The sequence below is a fragment of the Poecilia reticulata genome, chromosome 4 (assembly GCF_904066995.2).
Source record: "Poecilia reticulata chromosome 4, P_reticulata-male-v2, whole genome shotgun sequence".
NCBI classification, from domain to species: Eukaryota; Metazoa; Chordata; class Actinopteri; order Cyprinodontiformes; family Poeciliidae; genus Poecilia; species Poecilia reticulata.
The window spans coordinates 10453547-10481518 of record NC_088833.1 but is presented as its reverse complement, the minus strand read 5'-3'; the positions used below and the strand labels follow the sequence as shown (position 1 = coordinate 10481518).

The 27972-nt window shown below is 36.8% G+C and overlaps 1 protein-coding gene across 2 annotated transcripts in view; it reads right to left on the bottom strand.

The window, feature by feature from the left end:
* Positions 1-27867, bottom strand: part of nos1apa (nitric oxide synthase 1 (neuronal) adaptor protein a) — a 151175-nt gene extending 123308 nt beyond the window's left edge. For both annotated transcript variants that reach the window (XM_081606181.1, XM_081606182.1), the window contains exons 1-2: positions 27274-27867; positions 26881-26952 (exon numbers count right to left, since the gene is read on the bottom strand). In XM_081606181.1, coding sequence (XP_081462307.1) covers positions 26881-26952; positions 27274-27378 — 177 coding nt within the window. In that variant the 5' untranslated portion in view covers positions 27379-27867. The remainder of the gene's footprint in view (positions 1-26880; positions 26953-27273) is intronic.
* Between the last annotated feature and the right edge of the window lie 105 nt (positions 27868-27972).

Genomic DNA, 27972 nt, shown 5'->3' with positions numbered 1-27972 from the left:
TCATCACTATGGGAACATGGGGCTGAAGCTACATCCCATATACCTTACTAGCCATGATCAATGTTTGATTATCATTGCTACAATAGCAATTTAGCACACAGGCGCAAAAAGGAAGTTAGGATAGCCATTCATACACATAAGCAGCTGCCCTAAAAGGTGCATGAGAGGGCATGTGGATAGTTCTACTAGCCTCAATGTTGCCTTTCAATCTAACAAACATGTTGTCCCACTTATAGCAAGGATTAAAATAAAATAAGAAAATTGACTACAACATGTGGTCAGGACTCGTTGCCCTGCCCGCCACCTAGAGAACGGCAAGTTCTATGGTTTGAATGAAGTGCGCTAAATATACTTGTGAGGTTTATCAGCAGTTAACAAGGCTCTGGTAACTGCAGTGGAAAGATAGGTGGAGGATTTTGGCCCCAAAACACAACCCCTTTGTTTGGATCACCCTGAGTGGTGATCCAAACAGTCTTGGGTTTGAATATTGTCCAATAGAAAAAATTGTTTAAATGCTTGCAAAAATAACAAAACTGATAAAAATAAAACTATTAGTGAGGGAAATGGCCATTGGTCAATGAGAAAACTCATCCAGTTTTTCCACCAATTGGCTCAAGCAAGCATTTGGCAAGTAAATTCCAGAACAATCTGATAATTTTTCCTAAACAATTGATCAAACAAAATCACAATATTTTCGGTACATATGTACATTGAGTAAAAGAACTTGGGTTGAGGAAATGTGCTTTGATCAGCAAGTTTTTGAACATTATTAGATATTTAGATTTTAATGTTATTCCAAAGCATAGTGTACTAAAACACTAGCCCTTATGGACACTGCAAATAATAGCCAATGCAAACAATCCAGATTCAAAAAAGATACATTTGTTCCTCCAAGGCTTTGAGTTCACACATGTATTTAATTTAAATGTTTTGAAGCAGGGAAACTTCAAAAATGAGAAAACAAACCACAGAGGACTGAAGTGGAGGACAAGTAGTGTAGAGTAAAATGCCTAAGCAGAACAAATCCAGGCTTCTTTAGGGTTGTCTGATTGCCAGGGTGTTTTAAACTACAAAACCGTTATATTATAAATAGTATAATGAGTATAAATGAGTCATAGGTGTGTCCCTGACCAACAGCTCATCCTGTAAGTGAGTCAATGGCCACCATGACAAACACTTCAAATCCCTTGATCACTTAATTCAAGTTGAGATAAAAGGTGATCCTGGTGGAAACCACCATTGTTTCTCATAATTAGTCCACTTCCGCATACTTTCCTGACCATTCTCAGAACAATTCAACAAGCCTGCAAAACCCAATATTAGCATGCTAATGTACATCATCAAACATAATAGAACGCTAAAACAGAGCATTGTTCTTGTTTATTTTATTGCCTCACAGCTAGCTGTCCGTGTTCATTTGACTTGAAGCACATTAACTTGGAATTCCTTGAGGTCGTATAGTTCTGAAGACTGTATATCCTCAAAGCTTAACACCGTAACCCAGTGCTAAAATATTTATAAGTCCTGCCTTGGGATAGCTTTGAAGTGTACCATCACCGGTTGAAGTAGCTTCTGTGAAGGAAGAGGCTTCTGTAACTAAAGCTGAATTTGAATTACTGCTTTATTACTATCCTAATTTTTCATGTGTAAGGAACTAATTCATCCAATATCTTTCAACATTTGAATAAAAAATTAAAAAATTATGATGCAAAACATGCAAACATGCAAAAAGGTGTTTTTACAGTCATGCACACATTTTGTACAACTGCTTTATAATTCCGACTCCAAGTGCTCTTATCTAAATTAGTGTATATATGGTAAACACAGCCAATAACCACAACAAAACTTACTATAATTCCTGTATATTGCAAATAAAATTGTTTAAACTGAAAATGGAATTGTGGAACATTTTGACACCAGTATGAGTATGAATAGTGCTGCAAGGCTTTTCGCACCAGTCAAAGTGAATATGCACCTTCAAGCATATTCACAACTCCCCTGTGAGTATGCAATAATTAAATAAAATGGATTGATAGATGTGAAGCTAAAGCGTTTGTCCACTTTGAGACAATTCAAAACAATGTTTTAAATATCCCTAGAAAATCAATCAGTCCTGCTTCAGACAAAGACAAGGAAGTCACTGACACGTAAAATCAGAAAATCAGAAAAATAAGAGAAAATGGAATAACAATGTAAGGAGTTTTAGAACTAAAACATTAAATATTTTTATTTCTGTGATTCAGAAAGTTTTCTATTTTATAGCACAAATTGCACTACAATTTATATGAATAATTTTTTTTTGCTGTATTTTCATTTTAGTAAAGTAAATTTTTTCAATCACCATAAATAAATAAAAAACACAAATTACTTTATTTTACATATAAGCTAGATTAAAGAAGAAAACTTCACAAGTTAACACCTATGCACATTGCAAAAGGCCAGTGTGAGGGATTTGCCCCCTCCCTAACAGGTGCTGTTTTTTGTGTACTTTATATATTCTAATTTATTTGGGTAAATGTATTGTGGTTGGGGCCCTGCGACAGACTGGCGACCTGTCCAGGGTGACCCCGCCTCTCGCCCGGAACGTTAGCTGGAGATAGGCACTAGCAACCCTCCCGACCCCACTAAGGGATAAGGGTGTTAACAAAATGGATGGATGGATATTGTGGTTGGGGAAGTAATTTGATTTATTTACTTGTTTTAATCATCTTCTCATCTCTCTGAGGTCACCTGGTCATGTGTTGCCATGGAAGCGCGCCCATGAGCAGTGCTGACAAGGACCTGGTGTTTTCAATCAGCCTCATTGGAAAAATCCATTGTCTGAGAGGGAGGAGAGAAGTTTTGGATTTTGTTTGGGCCCAGATTGTTTTTGTTTCTAGCTTTGTTTGAGTTAATTGTAACTGTGTAAACATTTTTTTAGAAATATAGTTTAGTACAAATGTATGTTCTTTCTTTCTGGAAATGTGAAAGTCTCCATCCCTTTAGTCCTGGTGGAAGTCAATCCCTAAAAGCCAGGTGGTTCAGATGAGAGGGAGATTCTCTCTCTTCTTGTTTTGACTGACATGATATGCTGTAAACTGAACTGAAGTGTGTGAAGCTGAAGATAAAGAAAAAATATTGATAGCTCTAAAACTGCTGGTTCCAGTCTGGTTTCTTTTTGATCGCAAACTAACAGCCAGCTAAAATAATTCTTTACCAGTGCTGAAATAATGTGATATTAGACCTAGAATACAAGGCAACTCAACATTTTACCATATATCTAAGTACAGAACAATATTTGCGGAAAAAAAAAAGTTATATATTGCAACACAATAAACCATAGCAAAAAATGGTTCCAAGAAATTAGACAGGGGCTTTAAGCCAATTACTCAGGAATTTTCTGATTTGTTTCATACACGGTCATACAGTACAGCCATTTTGTCTTACTGATCTGAAATGAGCAGTGGCCGGAAGGTAATCCTTCGTTGGGACTAATTATCCTGAGTCTCTGGTGAGACAGCAAATTAGACTAGCTCCAGAGAGCGCAGAGGATCAGACCGTAGCCTCTAACAACATTCCAAAAGCTCATTTATGTGACAGTGCAGTAAGAAACTACAAAACACAATTTCAAATATGTTTGAAGGATTTGGAACAAAGAGAATATCCCAAAGGACGCTTGAAAAGCAGCAGTAATAAGTGTCATTCTTATTAAGCAAATCTGACTTAATTGTTCAAATCTGTTATCTCTTCAAGCATCCAAGCTCAGATTAATTTTAGGCTTTCATTCAAACTTGATGTGTGGTTTCCTTTTATTCTTGCTTCAAGGTTCAAAGAAAAAATCAAATCAACTTTGAATGCTGTGTGAACTACAGTCAAAAGTTGGAAAGACTGTTTAAGTGAGCATACAGTGAATTTGGCAAGCCAATCTATAACATGGTTGCACATATAACATTGCTTTTACTATATTTAAGTTTGTATCACATCATTTATCAGCAATGATTTGAGAAACGTGTGTCAAATTTAGCAGTCCAAATATATTGCCAATTTAACTTATTGGGTGAAAAGTCATGAAAATGGTTGTAATAATAATACAAGTTTCTATTCAACATAACAATAAATTTTAATCACACAACTTATATCTTTTATAAGACAAGGCAGCGCAACATTGAGAGTGTGAAAAAACCTAAATGAATGCTGAATTGAAAAGTGTTTTTCTATGAACAATAAAAATCATACACAATTTGTACAACTACTATCTTTATGGTTTTGTTGACCGTTCAAGTAAATTTTTCTCATTTTCACCTAAACTTAGCTAAACTTAGGGACATTTTTGCAGCATGTCTGACTATACAATCCAAGAAGTCCCCAGGGTTTCTCCTACTTCATGCATACACTCACTTAACTTGCTTAAGTGAGTGTATGCAGTGTCTTGCTTAAAAAATTCAACATGTAAACTGAGGAAGCTGAGACTCAGATCCCTGAACCTTTACTTGGTACCGACCACTTTACCTCCTCAGCCTCTATTGCACCATGTAAATCATTTATATTTATTGTGAATTCAATACTTGAGGTCCCTCTTTTGTGTTGCAAGATCAGTATCAGATTCCACAGAAGCTTTAAATATAAAAATGATAAGCAGCACATCATAAAAATAACAGTATTAATTGTAGCCGTATCTAAAAATCACAATCTGTACTTAAGGTTAAGAAAGTTTATCATTTTATGCCGATTTTAGACTGGCGACATGTCCATGCTGTACAACTTCTCTCGTTAAGTGACTGCTGGAAATAGCAACCTTCCCCAACAAACTCCCACTAAGCCTCACAACCCTACAAGGAGAAGCGGGTATAGACAAGAGATTGATAGATACTGATTTTGGCAACAAATAATCACAGAACATCGTATTTATCAAAAAAGTTTGCCATCTTTAAAGATTTTTTTAGATTCTAGTGGACTTTATTTAACAGTAAATGGACAAGAAATAGGGAAACACAAGCAGCAAAAGTTCCGAGACTGGGAATCGAATCCAGGACAACCAAGATGTGGACTATAGCCTCTGCACATGGTGTGTGCATTCTACCAACTGCATCATACCACCATTTTATAATATATATTTTTTTCTTACAATAAAGATTTCTTTTTTTAAGGTCTCTCAGTTAGTTCTAGCTTTGTATCCCTTTTAATAAAAAAATTAGATGTGTTTATCAGGACAAAACATCTCGAAGACCGGATCAAGTTGTACCTGGAAAAAGTCAAGTATAAAATTACTAAAATGCAAAAGAATAAACTGATGAACAGTCAAAAATTGTTAATTGCTGCAGCTACAGCAGTAGCAGTAACATTGGTAAAAAGGAAAGGTAGATTAAATTGTGTGGGGACACATTAGGCATAAGACTGGACTTCTTTAAATACAAGTCCATCCATTAGCAGAACTTAAGCACTTTATATTGTCTTGTTGCTAAAAATGTGCTATATAAATTAAATTACCTTTACCATTTCACTGCACTATTAGATACATAGGATCAAATTAAAATGCCACTGGATTTGAAATTGTATACATTGTTGGATTAAGTTGGGTATATTCTATGTATAAACAAGATGCATTTGTCTTTTAAGCACCCTGAAAATTACATATGTTGTAAACATTGTTGTAATTGTATGATATATTTTGGCAAAATTAATAAATGTATTGGATCTTTGAGTAGAAGCACTAAAATCTGAGCAAATGGTTTTCAATGGTAAAACAATTATTTATGTTGTTTTATTTATTCCTTTCTTTATTTTCCAATTACATTGGAAAATAAACAAACACATCAAGTTTGTTTCGTTAAGTATTTTACTTAGTAAAGATTGTAAAAGTCAATATAATTTCTTTATTTTTACAAAATATCCTACGAAGGAGGGGAATATGTAGTTGTTTTTTTAGTAAACTTCAACAAGAAGATATACAAGAAAATTCCTTTTCGAAGCAACTCAATGTTCTTCTTGCAAGGTAGATGCATAGTTGTTTTTTTTTCCAAACTCAGTGAGTAATCATGTTTAGGGTACCAAAATAAATATACTTAGATATTTTGCCATCATCGAGCAGCCCTCATTGTACTCCTAAGATTGGTGCAAATCTGAAGGCAGCAGTGAGCAGAAGCTACAACCTTCCTGCCAGAAGGTTGTAGCTTCTGGACAGGTACTGTAGTGAATTTGACTCAAAAGGTATGAATAGTCACTCCAATGTTGACACCACATCTCGCCAATCCTTTTACCAATGCCTGGCAACGCTTTGACTTTAAGTTGCTCATTTTTCTAACAAATTAAAAAGCATCTGAAAGAACTTTTGTACAAGAAATTTGACAAATTTAGCAAAACTCCAATATGCTGCTGGTTTAACAATTTTGCATGACAAGTTAAAACCTGAAACAGGTCAATGTGTGCGTCAGCCGCTCAACTTTTAGAACACTTATGTGATTGAGGCGAAAGAAAGAGGAATAAGAAAAAGCAAAGCTGATTAGATAATGCAGAGAGGCAATGGTTAATGAAAATAAAATACTCCTCTTTTTCTTTTTTGCTCCCCTTACTCATGTTTGGAGCAGGGTGCAAACTCTCCTGCTGAGGGAGATGCTATGCAAGCTAAATCGTAGCTGATCAAGTTTCTTTAATGAAAAAGAAACTTGTGCAACATTTGCAGTGAGTAGCACAGTGAAACAAAAAACAGTGCTGACTGGATATTAAGGACAACCTGTGATAAACAAAGTGTGATATTTCATGCCCTTTTCCTTGTGCATCTCGCAATCATATCTTTAGCAAGAAAGTTTGCCATTTGCTTGGTGTAAATTAAAAGATTAAAAACTTTGTGCTAGGTCTTTCAAATAAGAAAGTTGGGTTGAAATCAAGCCTTTAAAAAGCCTATGTTACAACCATCAGGAATAGTAACACTATATACCACCTAATGCTTAAAAGACTTTTCAATATTTCAGAAAAAATGTATCCAGCTGACCGTACTTTGACCAGAAAATGACAGCTTTGCCATGATATTCTGTATGGATTGTATACATGAAGTCTCATAATGTAACAGCATGCTGCAATTACATGGCCTGAACACATACAAGCTCGAAAGAGAGTTATAATCATGACTTTTCCACCCACATCAACCTCAGGAGAACGGTCACAGTTTCAGCTTGAGCTACAAGCTGTTCAGTGTCTTGCAGCGCTTTTATTTTGCAGGTTTCTTGTGGATATCACAGGGCCGTGGAGCCACTGCAGGAGAATATTGCAAAACTAAAAAATAAATAAAATAAAAACTAAACTCAAGCAAAATAATTTTTCGGCACTAGTAGTTAACACACTGCCTAACTTTCCAGAATGAGCTATACTAAAGCCCAAAGTATTGTTCTAAATTTCCCCTCCGAAAAAAATCTCCTTCCTGAACACATCATACACTCACACACACAAACACCCGCACACTTAAAGACTGTTGCTCCCTGCTCAACTATGATTAAGAATTCAGCTGAAAAGTAGGCTAAGCCCATATGTTGACATTATACACAGTCAGAGCATTATAGATACAAATAGACCTGCACTCCTATACTATTCCCAACACATACACCAACTCTTGTGCTCTTATGTTCGCTGGATTGTATGTTTTCTGTTGTAAGCTGGGCTTTGTTCTGTACCAAAGATATGCCATCTCGATGTCCTTTATTCAAACTGCACAATCTGTACGTCAACTGATTCCTGTGGAAATATATACACAGATGGAAAATTCTGTCCTTACCAACACCATGTAAATTTTGTTGTTATGGGACTTGTCATAGAAAAAAAAAACAAGGGAAAACAAAGAGAACATATGATTAGCTTTGATTGGTTTTATCAGAAGTTCTGAGAGTAGAAACGCTCAATACTACATGACTAAATTCTTCTAAATTATTACTGTCAAGTGTGAGCTGATTTTTATTTAATCATGCACAATCATTAATGCATTCAAAATCACAAGAAGCAGATTTGAACAATGCACTCATTAGCTACTTTATTAACTAAACCTTGCTAGTAGGAGGGTTAGAAGCCCTTTCTTTTTCAAAATTACCTTAATTTTGGAATTGTAGCAGACAGAAAACACTGTCACTGGACAGTGAATTGTACAGATTGTTCAGTGACGGTGTTTTCTGTCTGCTAAAATTCCAATTGGCGTATCTTTCTTAGAATTTGTTGTCAGATAGGGTTATGAATAATCAGCTTAAATCTTAGAGCTGAGAGAAATATCTGCAAGTTTTATATCCTCATATGTTGTGACGTTTTTACCGTTTCCTTCTCTTTGCTACATTTTTTTATTACTTGTCTACTTGCATATTCTCCTTACATTTCACATCCCTTTTAAAGACCCTGCTTTACCCTCTGACCAACTACTGCACAAGAAGCTGCTCTCAGTAAGAAAATCTCTGACACATAAGCACATCTTTCTTTCATTTCGAACATGGTTGATCAAATGTGCAACACAGTGTGCTTGGCCTCTGCTGTTTTTGCTTTCTGGATCTGTCCTGTCAACACAGCAGCAGGCGTGGGAAGGCTCAGAAAATTCACACCAAAACCTGAGTCATTACAGTAACTTCTGGAAGCTTGGCAGAGTTTATCAAAGAACAGTTGGGCTCAGATTTAACAAGAAACAAGGGAAGCAACTAACTATCATTGCATTTTTAATGTTTGTTTCTGAGTCCCTTGTTTTATATATGCAACAAGAATAAAAAAGAAAAAACTAATTTAATGGATGTTTAGAAATACAGTGCCAAAGCTTCTTTATAAAGAATAGTTTTGAATACTACAGAAAATTCAGTTTACAGACCGAAGTAGCTGATTTTGAGAGGGTGGACGGGTGCACCTCCAGTGCATCTTAGATATAATCATAAACTCAGTGTTATTACAGCTTGAAATATTTTGCACATCTGAGTAAGAAAGGAGTTCAAGTCATGTAATCATGTCATCATACACAAGGCAGTAATTGCTGAATTGGGTCATTATATTTCATTACTTTTTTTGCTGACTAGCAAGTGTATGCAGAGGGAGTGTATGCGGTGGAGAAATACATAAGACAGCTGTATATAGAACAAACTGAGATTAAAACACGAGTAGAGAATATGGGAAATAAAATAAATGCAATAAAAAGCTGTTTGTAGGGATGAGTCTTTTACAAGAGCAGCTTATCCACACATTCGCTGTGTGGATAAGCTGACACAGACCACAGAAACCTGCAGCTTTAATGAAAGTGTCAAAGGAGCGGGAAAAGGTTTCATTAAAACCATATTGCAGGGCCCCATCAATTCATCTTTGCAGCCTTCACATAGAAATACAAACACATACACACACGTGCAAAATTCAACAATCCCTAGAACCGCCCTGTCCACCCCATTTCCAGGAGTTTCTTTCATCTGCCCTGATCTGAAAGGCAAGGAAATTATTTTAGGTGACACCTGGCAGATGTGTTCTGATAACTTGAAGGGGATTTTCTCTTTTTCATATGTTACACGTTGAAAAAAATCTGACACCTCGTATGGCGTCAAAGTCTAAAACATTTTTCACAGAAGAAAACTAGATAGTTTCATTCAGGGATTAATGCATGGTTGACAGGAGCTTCAAATAATAAAAAAGTGTGTCTGGATTTAAAACAAAAGCACAATTAATATTAATACAAATCACTAGACACCACAAACCAGAGAAGAGGGTCTTTGGAATCGCCGGAAACGGAGCAAGAAGGCAGATTAAAAAGAGATGGTTGACTGCAAGATTAAGATGGAAGCATACTGCAGAGGACAGATACAAGAATGTCTGGTGTTAGTGCTGAGATAACTCTGAGGTCTTGACTGATAGATGAGAACAACTTCAAGGTCAGTTCAGGAGAAGCCATGACAAGATGATTTTTTTTTTTATGGTGTAGCACCAAGTGTTGGCCTTTTACACTCATCCCAGCCAATACACTTAATGAACATGGTGGTTGTATGCAATAGAAATATTCAACTAAATTTCTAACCGCACAAAGAAAAGTGCAGACTCAAACGAGATTCCTTCCAAGTATAAGTAAAAAAAAAAAAATCATCAAGTAAAGATGGACTAAAATCAAAAGAGGAGATAGAATAAAGGAGCTTGAAACAATAACTGTTGACTCCAAGGCCCGACACCACAAGAAGTTTTCATTTGAAACACTAAATGTCTTACATTCAAGAGCAAAACTGTTCCATTTATTTTTCTTTAGCAGTTAGGTCAAATAAAACGCTGCCTTTCAGATTAATCTGTTAAACTCATCAGCACTTCCCTCAATGACTTCTGAACACATTTAACCTTCAATTGCATTGATTCTACTTTTGAAAAAAAAAAAAAAAAAAAAAAAAAACATTCACAACCACTGAGACACTCACCCCTACAACAAGAGGTCAAGATATGTTATAAAAACAGTTGACAGTACAAAAGTCATGGTTAAGGATTCAGCCAAAACTACCAAAAGTTGAGTTATTTTAACAGTTTACCCAATTAAACAATTACATACACCAGGAATGGTACAAAGCAAAGCAAAAGTGGAAACAATGACAATAGTTTCCCAAAATCTTTAAACATGGAAAATAGGTTGTTATAAGGGATTCTCCGATCAGGTATTTTGTGGCCGATTCCGATACCGATCATCCATGAGGTTGATCTCTGTCGATCACCGATCACTGCCAATCACCTGGAATGGCTGTTAATTTTTCGCTTTAGAGAAATTATTCTATGTTACATCTGGTAAAATGTAAAAATTGACTGTCAATAAATTCACCTAATTTAGACATAATAAAACATATTTTTATACACATCTAAAATCTTTCTTTTTTTTTTTTAGTTACATGCTGCAGCTTTAAGCAGCCGTTTGGTGTGAGAGTTCACCATCTGGTGGAGGTTGAGTGGCGCTAAGTCTGTGAATATTACTACCAGTAGCGCATAGCGGCGGTCCAAGGGCGAGAGCAGATCCCAGCGTCTTACACCACCAGCTCAAAGACTTTAATTATTTTTCTGTTTATTTGTTTAGTTTTCTGCTAATCCTGGTGAGTGTTGGTAGTTGTGAGATGCTTTACCTGCAGCGCCGGATGTCCTTTTTTTTCTGCATTGAGCCTCCATGTAGCCAAACTCTGTCAAGTGCTTGTTTTTTAATTGCCATATTAGATTTGTTGTGTTGATGCATTTTCACATACTTCAGCCCCGAGGTAATTTTCCACAGCAACACGCACTCCATTTATATAGCACAGGAAGAGATGATATTATGGAAAACTAAAGCTTCTGCATGACCTTCCAATGTAATTGATATTGCAGCATTTACATAATCCAACTACCTGGTTAGCCAGCCTGCCATGCACTTCAGTAACAATAATCTCACATTGCACAATGGAAATGCTTCACTTACCTCTGCATCCCTGATGCTTGAAACTGAAAGCCAATACATCTTAATTCTTAGGAGCAATCATAAAGCACAGAAATTTAATTTGTGTCCTTTAGTATAACAAAAATAAATGCAAAACACAGTGACTTTATGAAAAGATAAGGTACCAGGCCAGGACAGAGCAGAACACTAGGAAATACAAACCATTGAGTCCAGTATGCATGTACTACTTAAAGCACTAAATCACATTTTCCAAAACACCAGCATTCTTTGTTAGGTAGCAAAAGTGTCATAACACTACTCACAAGTTTACAAATGAAACAATTCCCCACCCCTCCATTTTATCCTTTCATCATGGTTAGATTATCTGCCTACAATCTCCAAAGGGCTATTCAAACATTAGTTTACTTCCCAAGCTTATAATTTGAGCATTTATTGTTTCTAAATTAAAAATAATATGTAAATCCATAGATAAATGCCTCTAGGTTCCATTGGTGTCTTCCCTGTCTTTAATAGCACTTATGATCATGCTTCAGCTCATCCCAGTTTGCTTAGTCAGAAATTCAGTATAAAATGTTCTTCAAGAAGTGACGTCTCAAGTGACTTGCTGGTCTAACAGCCAGCAGGTTTAAACTACAAAGAAAAGGCTCTGCTCCCACACAGCAGGCCCACTTTCACTGCCTTTCCACTGTGTAATCAATGAAGGAAACAGGGAGGGGGCCCTGGGATGGGGAAAACAGGAGCAGCACATGGGACTGAACTGTTGAGACAAAGAAAGTAATTTACTTTCCAAGGTTAGACAAAAAAGGAAGTGGGTGGAAAATAATTTAGGAATATGACTTTACGTTCTCTCTGACAGAGTATATTTAATATCTGAAGTAAAAAAAAAAACTGCTAATTTTTGTGAGGCCTTTTACAGATAACGTCGTTTATTATACACCCATATTTACACAACATCATAAATATTCAAATCTATTGCATCAACTGTGTCAGTTTATCTATATATGCACCTCTGGTAACCTTTTATCTGTCTAAAAAGTATGACAGCAGGTTGGAGAGTGGGAAAATACAGAAGGATGACTTGAGACTGTGTCGGACTGAGGCAGTCTGTCAGAAGGGAGGCTGCCTGTGCCACAGAACCGTATTGCCACCACCAGCAGGCCAGGCCGGTGAAGTGTCTTGCCCAAGGACAATGACTGAGACAAATGGAGCGGGCATTCAAACCGGCAACCCACCGTTACAGGAAAAACTCCTACCGTTGTCACCATCATATAAAATTAACAATTATTTATAAAACCCCAGAAATACATTATTAATAAAAGACAAAAAGTAGTAATACTGGAGATGAGACTGGAGTATTTGTGATTAGTGAAAGAAGTATCCATTGTGTGACGTGAGTGCAATAGTTTGGACTGCTACAAGCAAATGGTCTACATATTTGACCTACAACATATTGAACTTTTTTTTGGTTCATAATTAATATACAGTAGTAGAGTGTACAGTGGAAAGAAATGGCTTTTGATAAGAGTTAAGACAACCATGCCAAGTGTGAAGGGAGCATACAGGAAAGTCAGGCTCTTCAACAATATAAGACACTGTGGCAGGGTCGAGAGGTGAAAGGAGGTAATGGAGGAGCACAAAGGAGAGAAAGGAGAGGGGGAAGGGAAAGGTAGCAAAATGTGGAGGGGAGGACTGAAAAGGGAAGAACCAGCAAAGAAGAGAAAGACGGAAAGGTCTAAGACAAAGCACTAGAAGAACAAAAAGGAGAGTGATAAGGGGGGAGGGAGATAGTGATGAGCAGAAAAGAAAAAGAGGTGCAAGTTGAAGGAAAAGTAAGAAAGAATGACAAATTGGAAGCATGGGTGCTTGAAAAGAAGGATGAGAAATTGTTCACAAAAAAAAATCTCAGGGTACAACATGAATAATAAAGAAGGAATTTTACATTAGGTATGAGGTTCTCCACCTCCTACAATCTATCATAAAAGATTTTGTGGTCAAGCTTCAGCTGTAAAGCAGATGCTGTGTAGATGATAAATAGGTCAGTGGAAATGGAGATGAGGTGTGGGAGAGCACTAACGCTGAAATGTCGAGTGCTGAACCAAGTTTGTAATACAGTTCCTCCGGTCTCTTATATGGCAAATCAATGTCAAGAACTCACAGCGACCCTAGTATGTCTTAACTTCAGCAGTCTTGAATTGGCTACGTCAAAATACTATGACTTGAACCAATCATTCGTTTAAAAATGCTAGTTTTTATTTCAGAAGGAAACAGCTGTTTCTTACCTTCTCAGTCTGATTTTTTTTTAAATCTATGGACTTTCAACTAAGGTAATTAGGAGAAAAACGCCAATACTGGCAATCAAGAATTTTCATAAGACAATGTTCTTAAATACATTACATAAAAGCCACAGTTGGACAAGGTCGTTTCCTCTTCCTCAGTCTAGCTTTGACTACGCAACACAATCCATTTTTTCCCCCCAATTCACCTTTTCAGATGTTTAGTGTTCTTGTTTTGTCTTGCCGTGGTTTGCCTGGACCACCTATGTATTTTAAGTATTTGTTTTAATAACATTTAAATCCCAGAAGTCTGGATTATATCTGAACAAAGTTATCCTTACAATATTTATAAGTGGTTGGCAAAAATCCAATGACCAGATAGTGTGCTGTTCTTTATTATAATTCCCTGTCTACAAATGATAACTACAACCACACTGCCTAGTATTCATGTGAAGATAAGACAATGCTTCCTTTCCCTTCAAAATGTTTGTATTAACCCTCCTGTGGTCTTAGTGTGATGCTCAGAAGGAGGGCTGCAAATGTTGCGCGAAGCGGGGTAGTTGTCTCAACAGACCGTCAGTTTCCAAAACCACACACACAAAAGATCTTGTAAAAGCACACATGGGGTCAGTGCAATCCCGCTAGTTCACGCACAGAGTAAAAATCTCACAGAAACTCTTAAGGCCATGGGAGGGGTGAAACTTCAAATTTGCCTACATTTTAAAATATATCTCTGAGCTACATCTGTGCATAAGTTGTACTACTGGCAATGTTTTTCCCACTTTTTGCATCATGGAAGAAAAAAGCTGTGCCTTTTCATGCATTTTGTCTCTAGGTGCATTTTGTAACTTCAGCCAAAATCAATACATTGAAAGAGATAGACAAATTTGATGTTGCTGTGAAGTCAAACTTTTCTCAGCCTTCAAGAGCCTGCATCTCTGCCAGGCAAAGCATCTTTTCTACAGCACCTTCTCATGTTTATGCTGCAGGGCAACTGATGCAGAAATGCAACCGGCTCAGCTCCCTAACATCCTCATCTAGCTCTCCTGGATCACAGTTCTCTTGCCACCCACCTCGGGGCACAGCCCAAACCAATTTTTATAACTTGCCTGTGACATTTATGGGTGCATGTGGGGGAGGGGTTTATGGGGGTTGAGGTATGTAAAAAGGGAGGGTAAGAAATACATCTCCAAGGAAAAACTTGGATGTAATCTTGCTTAATCTGTGTGCTTTTACTTTATTATCTTGTCAGAGAAAGACAATGTGCAAGAAAAGCATTGGGCTGTGAAAAGCAGCATGAGACTATGACAGAAATGTTTGGAAAAAGTTAAGATTTGTTACTGCAGTACAGGTAATGCTGCTGACAACTCAGTTTGAGGATGTTTCCCTTGTTTGTCATTGCCAACTTTGTGGCTTAGGAGGAGATATGTCATGCACCAGATTTACGTACCTGACAGAGCCAGCTCGTAAAACCCTTAAAATCTTTGCGATGTGCATGCACGATGCCCCTAACTTCTTTTCTTGGAATTGAAGCAACCACCAAATCATGTTTTGTTTTTTTTTTTCTACCAAGGGGATTTACAATTAACAGCATCTGCAGTTTCTGCACCTTTTGGTATATTTCTTAGTTAAGTATTTACTGCCCACAAGATTACAATATTAAAATTTTGTCAAACCAACTGTTTCGTGGTATGGCAGACGTAAGTTACGAGAGGCAAGGGATCAAATTAAACTAGTGCCTCCATTAGTTACAGTTGGGATTGAAAAGGGCACTTTCAGTTCTAAGAAAAGACGCCATTAATCAGCTGCAGTTTAGTCAGCTTCTGATGAAGTGCAGGGCGAGGTGACAGGCTTAAAAGATGGTTCATGGAAAAGGAGGCTCATCGCCTTGAGCCAAGAGATGGACAAAACGAAGAGGTTTGAAAAAGGCTACGGTAAGTAAGAAACAAGAAAAAATAAGTCATTAGTGAAAGAGAGAAATATTCTGAAAGAATTCAGTTTTATTGTAGAGACCTGGCATAAGGGACATCTAAATCAGCATCTAGACACAAAGACAAACAACTTCTAAGAGGTAATAAAAATTTGAAGAAGGGCAACCAAGTCTAATATCTCTAGAATCCATAGAGTTTCATGGCGGTAAATTGCTTTTCTTCAGAGTATATAATATGCATCCTTTTTTCAGTAGGTACATTATTTTACACCAAACAGCGTTTTGGAAATCCAAATACAAAATTATAAACTTATCTGAAATGAGGCAAGATTGGTGTTGGCATTAATTTGACATGCTCAACTAAATAAAGCTACTGTTAGCAACTGCCATTTGTTGCCATTTTGTAATACTTTTTGAGGAAAAACAAAGGATCTTAGTCACCAAACATATATATTGTGTCCAGTGTGGCATTGAGGCGACACGGAAAGTTCTGGCTTGTCTTCAAAAAGTCTGTCATTTTTTCATTTGTTTTGAATGGTGCATATGTATTGGGAACAAGGTTGCAAAAGTATGAGCTGTTTTAGTTTTGCAACAATAACACCATCTTATTTTTCCCCTTGTTTAAGAGTCAACTTGGAAATTAGGTTTTTATGTTCTGACATTACCTGTGAGTGATCAGATAATTATTACCTAAACGCAGTAGGTCACTTTGACATTCAGTTTTATGTACCTAGCCTTCTGAGGTAAATAAATCTTCCTCAGTGCAGACTAAGAATTTGCATCATGTTTCATGAGATTAAATTACATGTTTTTCAACAATAACACACTGTAAAGGCTACTATACTTTTCACAATAATACAAGAAAGACAAATTCAACTGTTTGCAAATTGTTTGAGTTGCAAAAAAAAAAAGAAAAAGAAAGAAAAACATGGACAGTGATGTTGCAGAAACCAAGAGCTGCTTGTTACTTCAAACAAACCACACAGCAGTATACCAAAAACCTATATTACCAACATTTTTTGTCAAATCTTTTGAAAAAAGTCTAGAGTTTCTGCATCCCAGTTACATTGTTGATTTGCTATGTACTGCTCCCTCTGTCTCTGTTTTCAATTGTTTGAGCTGCGTCACCATCAAAATATCAGACCTTTTTGTGTTCACAAACTCACTGAAGTGTATTCTTGACTCCAAGATAGGCATTTTTTAGTTCAACTTCAGGAAGCATCTAAGGTAGTAGTTAGAAATAAGAACAAAAAGCGAAAGAAGTTTAGATAATTTCAGGAATGTACTGTCATATTTAATAAAATTAAATATAAATGTCCTTGAGGCTTGTTTGTCAGATTAAAAGTAAATATGTCAAACTAATTTTAAGCTATTTTTAAATATGCCTTTTTATTAAGATGACATTTCTGTAATAATTGAATTCATAAATGAACATTTCAATTATTCATCTGGTTTGTGGCAAACACATAAAAAATCCTTACTGGATGCTTATTACACTAAGAATTATAGTTTATCTAAAGACAGTTTTAGCAAGTTCTCAAATTTACACAACCACTTTTAGATTCACTAATCAAAAAGGTCTTGCCATGAAACAGTATGCTAAATAAATCCCTCATATTGCAAAGGATTTATTGAACATTTTTAATTGAGGCATGCATTTAAACCTTTAATAAAATCTAAGTTAAATAATGCATAGTGTTTGTTCATAGATAAAAGAAAGGGAGAAACCCTGAGAAGTCTTTCCTGTCTGAGTGCAGGAATATCAATTCCTCACAAACACATTTACAACATGCTGAACAATGCACCAAGTTAAAGATTAGCTGCTTCTTCAGTACTCTTTTTAAGGAATATAAACCATGCCTTCTATACCTACACTGAATGGAAACTGCTTAGATAAATGTGACACTCAGAATGTGCTGAGTTACACATTAATGAGATTTACAGAAAGACCCATCATGCCCAATCGATCTAGCTGTTCAAGAGTGTCCAGAGGAGAATTTCAGAAGTGGAGCAAATAGAGAGTTAATGAACCACGCATTGGCCATTATTAGTCTTTTTCACCTCTCAACTGTGACCTTTAGTTAGGAAAGAGAGTTGAACAATAAACCTGTACTTTGAAAAGAGCAGATGAGACTTAAACACAGAGTCTATAACCCTTAAAGAAATTGAAAATGTAACGGAATGAATCAGGAAACCAGTCGCTAGTACATAATGCTTATATTAAAAGCAACTACTGCATGGTCCAGTGGAAGTGATTTAATCTACATTTCGGTCAAGTCTAAGTTAATAAATCTCTGCTTCTATTTTCGTCTTGGCTCTCCTTCCTTCCTTATTTTTCCTTTTGACTCTGAATCTTCCCAGATAAATTATTTCAAGTGTATATTAGAATAATGTATTGTTGCCACTTTCAAGCTTATCTCCAAATAAATCCCTATCTCCAAATTATCTCCAGAGATTAGAGATCAGTTTTAATACACCATAGTATAATGGTGCATTAAAACTAAAACTCTAATTAAAAAACTTTGTTTTTTTATCATGCAAGTTGATAAAAAAGAAGTCCTTTACAAAAGTGTATTAATTTATACTTGCATACAGATCATAAATCTATAGTTTTGATTAGGTAAAATCCACTTGGTTGTAAACACTGACAAGTTCTTGGTATTTGCAATGTCTGTCCAACATGATACAGTGAAACTTGCTTTGGCAAGAGTTGTGCAAAGATGCAACAGGATGCTCATGTATGGGATGTGTGAAGTGTCCACACAAGTACGACAGCAAACAGTTTTTTATGAACCAGTCTGACAACGTCTGTTGACATTCAAAGGTGGTTTGAGGTTAAAATCGTAAACAGTGCTTACTCAGACTGGTCGTGTAACAGATAGATGGGATCAGTGTGCAAGGTCGTGTTCACAACAGAATTACAGCTCTTACTCAGAGTGACATGACATATCCCTCAAAATGCCAACCACTCAAAGAGGAAATAATTAAAACAGAAAAGTTCCCACATTCACACCTCTACTTGAAAACAACTCATGTTTGACAATGCCATTAGTTAAATCTTTGTTGTATGTGTCTCTTTCACAGAGGATTGACTGAAACACAGCCAGTGAAAAATAAACTGTTGAGCTTGTTTTGTTCTGACATGACATGGCAGTGTTACTCCTCATACAGGGACTCTGTCTCACCTGTTACTCACATGTGGCAAACAGAGTGCTGTTGTTTCAGTGTTGCAGTGATGAAGGAACATTTCGTCTTCACATGTAAAGAGAATAGCAGCACAGTTTGCAAAGCTCTCAATGAACTGTGTGGTTTAAAGTCACCTAAGTGGTACTCATAGATGTTTTTTAGAGAAAACCCTTGATCTATGAGAAATTTCTACATTGGATTTAGAATACCTTAAAAAAGTTTCCTTTCTGCATTAAGGTAACATAGGAGATCAGCCATAACTCATTATTTTTCCTCATCTCCTTGCTGTGGTTTGATAAAGAGACTGCAGCATTCTGTGCAGTTTCATAATACTGCATATTAATCCAAGAATAGAGCTTCATAAACAGCATACAGATGATTAGACAAAGTAGAACATAAGCCTCACTCAAGTGCTACATAATTATACAATTGTAAATGCAAATTTTTTGTAAGTATCTTTAATCACCGCACTCAAAAATGATAGGACAGACTAAACAGAATGTAATAAAATGACATCACTAAATAGATAATCGACTAAAAAGCTTACCATTAACTTGAACAAACAAATTGCTCAGATCACACCTACGTTAATGTCTACATTCAATTTAAAATACCTGACTTAAAGTGCATCTGGGAAGTATTCACAATACTACACTTTTGTTCCACATTTTGATATGTTACAGCCTTATTACGAAATGGATTACACTTATTTTTCCCTTAAAACACCTCATAATAACATAGTGCAAAAAAAAAGTCATAAAGGTCCCACAGTTAATAATACATGTCTGAGGTAAAAAAATAAATAAATAAATCCCTTAAGACCTGTGAGACAGGACTAGGACTATCACAAGATACAAATCAGTGTACAAAAATTTTACTGAAGCTCAAAATGAGCACAGTGGCCTTCATAATCCATAAACGGGAATTATTTTGGAACAACTAGGACTTTGAGCTATCTGGTCATCTAAACTGAGGAACCAGGAAGAATAGCTTTAGCCAGGGAAGTAAACCAGAGTGTGACGGTCCCTTTGTCTGAGCTGCAGCATTGCTTTGGAAAAAGAGGGGAACGCTCCAGAAGGACGTTTCCAAGGTTCTCCAAGAGGAATGAGCTAAGATGCCCATCGATAGGTGTGCCAAACTTGTAGCAACATATTTAAGATGACTAAAGGCAGTAATTGCTCTCAAAAGTGCAGCAACAGGTTTTGAACAAAGTCTGTGAATATGTCTGTGATTTCATATTTTTTTGCTTATTTATTATCACATTTTTTAAAATGTAGGCACTGTTAATACTTTCTGGATGAACTGAATCTTTCAAAAGTAACTAATTCCAGCAGAAATGTAGTCTCCACTGTCCTCCTTCCGTCATTTAGCTCTGACAGCCTATGAGAGGAACTAACATAGGTTCATATAAACAGCGTATGACCTTTTCAAAGAACACAACTTCAAAAATACTGAACAATCGCTCAACCAGAAATACTCCTGAACAGCAAAGCTTGTCCTTACGTGAGAAAGCTGGCTTTCTTCAGAATGCTTACTGACAGAAGGCAGCAACATCTGGGGGCATCAATCGTCTTCATCCTTTTTCTAGACTCTATATCAATTTATGAGGAATGTATTAAAAGTATTTGAACGCAGTTATGGTTTTGATGCTCTAAACCCACTGCACACATTGATACCACAACATGATCCATGCCAAACAAAATCATAGGATTCAGTTGCTCTCAAATTATGCCTGAGTTTGCACCACCATTTTTTTTTTTTAAATCTGTGTGAGTGAGAATTTTTACAATCAGCATATGAATCTAAATTGGAGTCAATGTGCTATGCACACAATTGCTGTAAATGTTGGGGTGGCTGCCCCAACAGCTGCCTTATAGGTGGCTGCCTTATAAAGACTAACAATCTAATTACTTCATGGCATGGATTAGCTGAGCTGTCATGTGTAACTGTACTTTCTAAAATGAATGTTTATAGTTTTGTCATTTTTATCTGATACTGCATCTATCATAGCCTGGATAGTTTGTCATGCTGTAGTATAATTTACTCCAAACTGATGAGTACAATTTGTCTCATTCTTTTCATAACGAGCTCCACTTCTTCCCACCGGAAAAAAATAAAAAACATGACAGTTCATGTAAACTTTTGTGACTTTCACAAAGTTTCGTTTTTCTTGTATTTCTTATAAATGTGAACTCAGAAAGGTGCCAGTTCAGTCTGTTAGAGAGGAAGATGCACAAATTGCCGTTTATCTCTCACATCTCAGGCCGAGCAACACTGCTGTGCTCTGGCAGTCTCCACTCACAAATCTTCAGACAGATCTAATCTTCTCACCCCACGCTGTTCAATCTTCCTACATACAGTTAACCCAGCAGAGACAGATTAATGAGAAATTAATCCCTTTAATTCATTGTAAAGGTCTCCCATTCTTTTAACCAGTTAAGATGCCTCTGCTCTTTGCCAGATAATGATAATAGTAACAAATTTCATTTACAAAGACATTTATGTAAGAAAAGACCTTCATCTGAAAGTTCTTTCAAGATAAAAAAGAAACATAAGACAGAACTGTGATGTTTTTTTTTTTTTAATGATTAGAGTTTGAAACTCTACAAAATCTACATCTGAGAGAAATGGGACTTAATCTGATCCTGCTAAGTTTCCTGCAGTAGTGTGCAGTTTGTTGCCATTTCCTGCTTTGCTGTGTCCTTAATTCATTATCAGTTACTGGTTCACAGCTGACTAATGCACAGAATGAACAATGACGGCAAACGTTGAAATGTTTCCAGCAAGCCTGCATGACTCAAGAGTCTACTGACACAATGGCAGTTAGAGATATATATAAAAAATCATGTATTTTATTTTAAAAAATAAATATTGTTAAAAACAAGTTTTCTGAACGATGTAACCACAAGTCAGTAGTGATGTGTCTTTGCATCAGTTGTCATCTTATTAAATTTAACCAGGTTTTACAGCTGTGCATGAGTGAGTGCATTACATGAAAGACTTAGTTCAAATTCATAATCTTATATGAACAAACTTTAATCTCGGACAAATATGAAGCTATCAGAAATAAGATCGCTAAATTAAACTGCAAAAATAAATAAAAATGTTGACACTTTGATTGTGTACATGTTTTAGCTTATCAATATCTCTGCTCCAACATTAGAGCCTGGAAAGATGTCAGAGTTGCTAAAGTTGTGTATTGCACTAAATAGATGTGTTGTAGAAGTCTTGTCTGAAATGACAGTCTTACAAGAGGTGAAAATGCAAAACATAAGACCATATTCTTAAGCGTGTTAAGTGATTTTTATTGCAAGTTATGCTTATTTCTAGAAATAATTTTTTAATCATACACTCTTCAGATCAAACTAAATTTAATATCAGATGAAAACAACCAAAGTAGCTACAAAAAAACAGTTTTCAAATGATTTCATTTATCAAGTGAAAAATAAAAGGACCATAAATTAATCCCTTTTCCACTGTGTTGAATTGTGAATGAATTGATTATCTGGCTTTATGGAAGATCTGCAAGATAGATGAATTATACAAAGAAACTCTGCCATCCTCATCAAAATAATATATGAACATTACTCTGTTCATGGGGAATTAAGTGTTTCACACGTTTTATTCTTTATGTCTTTCTATTCAGAAACCTAGTGGGTTTCTGTTTTGTTGTTTTATAAATAAGTGGAAGTTTAATAATTTGAGAAAATAAGACAATGTGATTTAATACAGCTGACACAAAAAAGTTGTTAAAATATAAAATTAAATTCAACATTTAATGAAAAATGTAAATAAAAAAAAGAAATATGACGCTTTGTGTTATGGAAAGCTGGTCGGCCCCCTGATGCAAGAGAAAACTCAAATTTGACTTTCATGAAAGTGGTTCCTTATCAACAGGCAGGATCAACTTCAAACTAACTTAGTTGAGAACATGCATCCTATTTCTGACATATTTTTTTCCTCATGTTATATTTTTTTAGATCATCAAATAGTTTTAATTACCAACAACAATGAACTGAGTAAAAGAATAGTTGGTTTTCATATAATTTAATTTAATGTGTAATTTTGGGGGGTAGAGAGTTTACCCAAAATCAACCGGGCCCTATGTAAAAAGTTAACTGCCCCCCTTGTTGAATCATAAATGATTAAAGTCCATCAAAGGTCAAATTAGGTATAAGTAACCCATCTGCTGTTCTAAAAACAAACATTTATTTTTATCAATATTTTTCATCCTAGACTCAAATTAGGCCAAACATTGTTGGAATCTGTGATTGTTTTCCTGTTCTACTCTACGGTAATATAAGTTTGTGCAAATTTTCACTTAGAAGTTAATAAAAAAATTTAAAAACGAAAAAATGTTTATGCCTATCAGTTGCTCAGGACAAGAAATAAATAGGAAAACATCCTTAAAGATACCGACATTAAATGAGCATTCTTTTCCTTCCAAAAACACTAAACCAAGAGTCTTTGTCAAGTATCTATGAATGCCAAAAATCTGTCTAGCTTACAAACGTCATCATGGCTTCCCCACTTCTCTCAAGATTTCCATTTCGACTTCCTCTCCAAGTTAGATACCTGTGGCTTCCTTCCATTGTGTTGTCAGGCCAATGTCAAACCATTTTCATGCAGGAAGGGCCAGACCGAGGCCTATTTTCCTGCCAACAACAGAACCAGCAAATGCTGCTATGGGCAGCACACTTGGAGGTCTGCTTCATATAAGCAGCTCACTGCTTCTAAGTAAAATGTTTTTCCAGGCTGAACCTAAGCATTCTTAGGCTTAAGCCGCTAACTGTTAATGTATTTCATTAGGGTTTTATCATGTGTGTTCTGTGTAGATCTCACAAAGAGCTATTCATCCATCAAATGAACATTGAAAATGATCAGTGATAGTCAGGAAGAGATACAGAGGTCCACACCTTAGGTTGGAGCATATGTATATGGGAGAACTATTTCTTGAGTACTCCATATATCTGTCAGTTATGGAAGAGTGCCATAAGTTGTTTCATATAAAAAAGGACACAATACTTTTTTGACCATTATAGAAAACACCGCGTTTACAAAAAAAAAAACTACAATTGAACACCACCCTGAACACAATTTCTTATCAGACATACTCCATCCAATCTGACAACACCTGAGTGGTTTTGCAAAGAAGAATGACAGCAAATTTTAAGTTATAGATGTGCAAAGCTGGTAGAGCCATACCCCCAACAAAACCTAGAGTTGCAACTGCAGCAAATGATGGGTTACTATTGTAGATGTTTTGATTTTTATGTTTGTTTCTGTATTTATTATAAAAAATAATTTCCCAGAGAACAAAAACGACATGGAAATAGAAATTATTTTCACAGGCGTCTACGAAAAATGCAATGGACATTCAGGTTAAAATTGGTAGGCCTAACAGCAGCCAATCAGAGTGGAAAAATATTCTTATTCTGTGTCATTTTCTAGTTCTTAAATATTTCACAAAATGACCAGATAAAAGATGTACAGCAATGCCAGTTTAAACTTTGATATATTTGCAAAACAACTGAGCTCTGCAACATTAAAACATGGATAGAATTGTAACTACATTAATCATAGCCCTTCTTCTCTTCAGTGTTTCTGTCGGTTTCTGGTGGTGCAGCTCTGTGCTGCCTTCAGGAGAATAGGACATCAGAGTATCATCCATAAAATTTCACCTACATGGCATTTATTGTGCAAACCAGAGCGTTCAGTGGAAAACCAAAAGTTCCAGATCCTTTTAATACCATACAAATATGAGACAGAGATAGGCCTGTCGCGATAAACGATAAATCAATTAATAGCACGATAAATTAAACCTATCGACCTCATTTTAATTATCGGCTTTATCGTCTCCTCCTGCCTTTTTTCTTTCTGTTGATGATACTGAATGAAAAAAGGCTCAGCTCCGGTGCTCTCCACTGACTTCACTGATTTTTTCACTGTTCGGCGTCGGATTCTCTGTTTTTATGCCATAATTCACATCTAGTTCGTCGCTCCGTTTTATGTCCCGCTTCTCCTGTTTCAGAGTTTTGCACAATGTGCGCGTCTTTTTTTTTAAGGTGCAGGGCGGTTGGGAAGCGTATCGATGGGGAAAAGGCAGACTGACATAAACCTTTTAAAACAACGGAAACAATTTCTGCATTCTGATTATTGAAATTTAAAAGTGTTGTGTTGTTCCATCACCCCCGTTTCATACCGGACCACTTACAGCACTGTGTTAACGCTATAAAATGAACGCACTCTATCGTGGTATCACCCATGGAGGGATTTCTTTATTTCTTTACTTAAATAGGTTCATTTTTCAGAGGGATACACAGTGAGGGTATCGTGATTTTAGCTACCAGTAGCAGGAGAACAGAGCTGCGCCAAGAAGCTAACAGAAGCTAACAAACACTGAATAGAAGAAGAGCTGCCATCGATACAGTTGCAGCCAAGCATTATTTAATGTTACACAATACAGTTTTACCAAGTTGCTCAAAGTCTAAACTGGCATTGTTGTGCATTTAAGGTGTAAAGTTTACCTTCGACCAAACGCTCCCCAAAGGCATCCCAGCGCCCCCCTTTTGTAAAAATGTCTGCCAGCGCCCCCTGCCGTCCTCTGAACGCCCCCTGGGGGGCGGTACCGCCCATGTTGAGAACTGCTAGGTTAAGGCATCTTAAATCAGGGAGATTTAATACAAATTGCACACCACACATCTCAATATTAAATGTAGACTTATTTTTTAATCTTGAGCATCATTTCACTTAATTTGACCTGGTTTGTCACATAAAATACCAGTACAATACTTTAGAGATTTGAGGTTGCATTGTGACAAAATGTGAAAGTGCATAGAGGTAAAAATGCTTTTCTTTTTTGCACTGTACATTCTGCACTATATTGCTTCAGACAAAAACAAGGGCAAATATGAGGAGAAGTGGCTTATGTGGCTTTGTGAACATGCGTACGAGGTTTAGAAAGAATCCTCCATTAATCGTAGTAAACAGCTGAGGTTTGCCATAATCCTCAACATCAACACCACTGGCTTCACCTACAGCAGCTTGCTTAAAAAAAAAAAGTCTGCAGTCAAATTGGCACTGATTAAGATTAAGTCTACTTCCTGGAATTGAAAGCTGTAAAATATAGCTTCAGAGAGCAGAAAAAAAAGGAAAGAGAGAGAAAGGAGGGAGATCACAGTCCAGTGCACAACTTCAAAGGAAACCTTCAGAAGCTGCCAGGAGGTTTGGGAGACCAAACCTCCTGGCAGGCAAGCCGAGCACAAGACAGTGAGCACATTTAGTTTACAACTAAAAAACATCTAGTCGTGCACTAACTTTTTTTTTATTCTGTATGTGGTTCAAAGTGTTACGTAATACATTTATTGAATAACAGATGTTTTGATAAATATGTTTTCTATTCAAGACACAACAGCAGAGACAAACTTCGATTCTCAGCCCAGTGGCTTGGCTCTAAATAGCAAAATCCTACAGGTCTCAAACTGTGATAGAAGTCCCGCTTGTCATATTTGTGATGCTTTAAGTGGAACTCAGAACAGGTTCTGGTTGGAACTGTTTGCAAGAAAAGCTCAAATTCAATGTGCTGTGGAGTAGGACTATAAAGCAACAACAAGATGAGTTGTTCAAGCACATAAACTATTGCTACATCAGAAACCTCTAAAAAGAGAGGTGCAGGAAAGGAAAAACTCAGTATAAACTGAAGCTTACACTGCTTTCCATTTACCCCTAAAGCGTAACACCAAATTAGAGTGTATATACACTAAACTAAAATTGAATGCGCTGTAAAATTGAATCTGAAAACTGTTTATCTAATAGGATGGAGTTGACAGTTTAGAGGTCACAGGAAGGAAGGTTTTCCTGTAAAACTGTAAATTATTGGAGTGATATTTTATTATATATTTTTTTTAAATCTAAGGAAAAACTGATGCAAACAACTGTTAAAATAATACCATAAGTCAACTCAGTACAAAAGTTGACAACCACACTGCATCCAATTATTTCAAATGTAGATCCCAATCTGTACCCACGCACATATCTGGACAGCATCGACGTTAATAATCACAGAATTAAACTGTTTTTCCTTTTTTTTTTTTTTGGTTCCCCCCACTCCCCGGTTCTGCACTCACCCGGATCCGTCTCATGGCAGCAACAATCTCCACTCTGCTGCTCGGCCGCGTCACATCCAGACTGCCGATATACTGCCGCCAAGAAGGTGAAACATGACAGGTACAAAAGGTGTGTTAATGACACAACAGCTGGAGTTTACTTTGTTTGTATTAACCACAACACGTCAAGAATGTACTTGAATTATTACTTCTATGGGCACAAGTTTAGTTTGTCTGTTAAGATCATAAATGACTTTCCCTGAGAACAAAACCTCACAGGATTTGTTTCCAAAGTCGCAAAATGAGATTTCTATCGTAAGTTATTCATGTTTCAAGGTTTCTCTAGAAACAAACGCACACTTAAACTCGACAACACTGCCGCATTTTCACTTTGAAGGAGTTGGGAGAATTCACCTTTGCTTCGAAGTTGATCCCATGCTGGAATGCTTCCTCGTTGTGCAACGGAATCCTCAAATCGTGTCCGTCATCAACGAGGTTATACTTGGTTTTCCCAGGCATTTTCCCAACTGTTTATATATCCACACTATAGGAGAACGCGACCAGGATAAAAGCCAGGTCGATTGGAAAGGGGATAAATCCAAGAAAAACAACCCGAATATCCGGTCAGTTAGGTGTTCTTCATAGCAGCGAGGCGTCCCGAGCGCAGCGACGCTCCGACGCCGCCTAAACAGCAGCGCGAGCGGCGGGGAGAAGTTCAGCAGCGCCCCGGTGAACTGCAGGAAACGCTCCGAGGACACATGCAGGCCAAGACAGACGGCGTCATGCAGGGGAAGATGTGTTTTCCCGACTTTTCCTGTTCGCAACGTAGAAGTTGGTTGAGTCCTGCCTCCGGTTGTGGACTTCTGCACTCTCCACCCTGCTCCACAGCACAGGGCGGGTTTGATTGGAGAGTTCGGGAATCCCACCTGTTTCCATTGGAACAGGGGCGCACCGGGGCTCTGCTGGAGGAGTGGCTCAAACTCCCGTACCTGCCCCTTCTCCATTCCACCATCTCTTCCTCTTACATTCTCACACGTACAAAAACGTATAACTTGGTGGGGGGGGGGGGGGGGGGGGTAGAGAATAAATAAAATCTGAATAAAAGACTAAAAA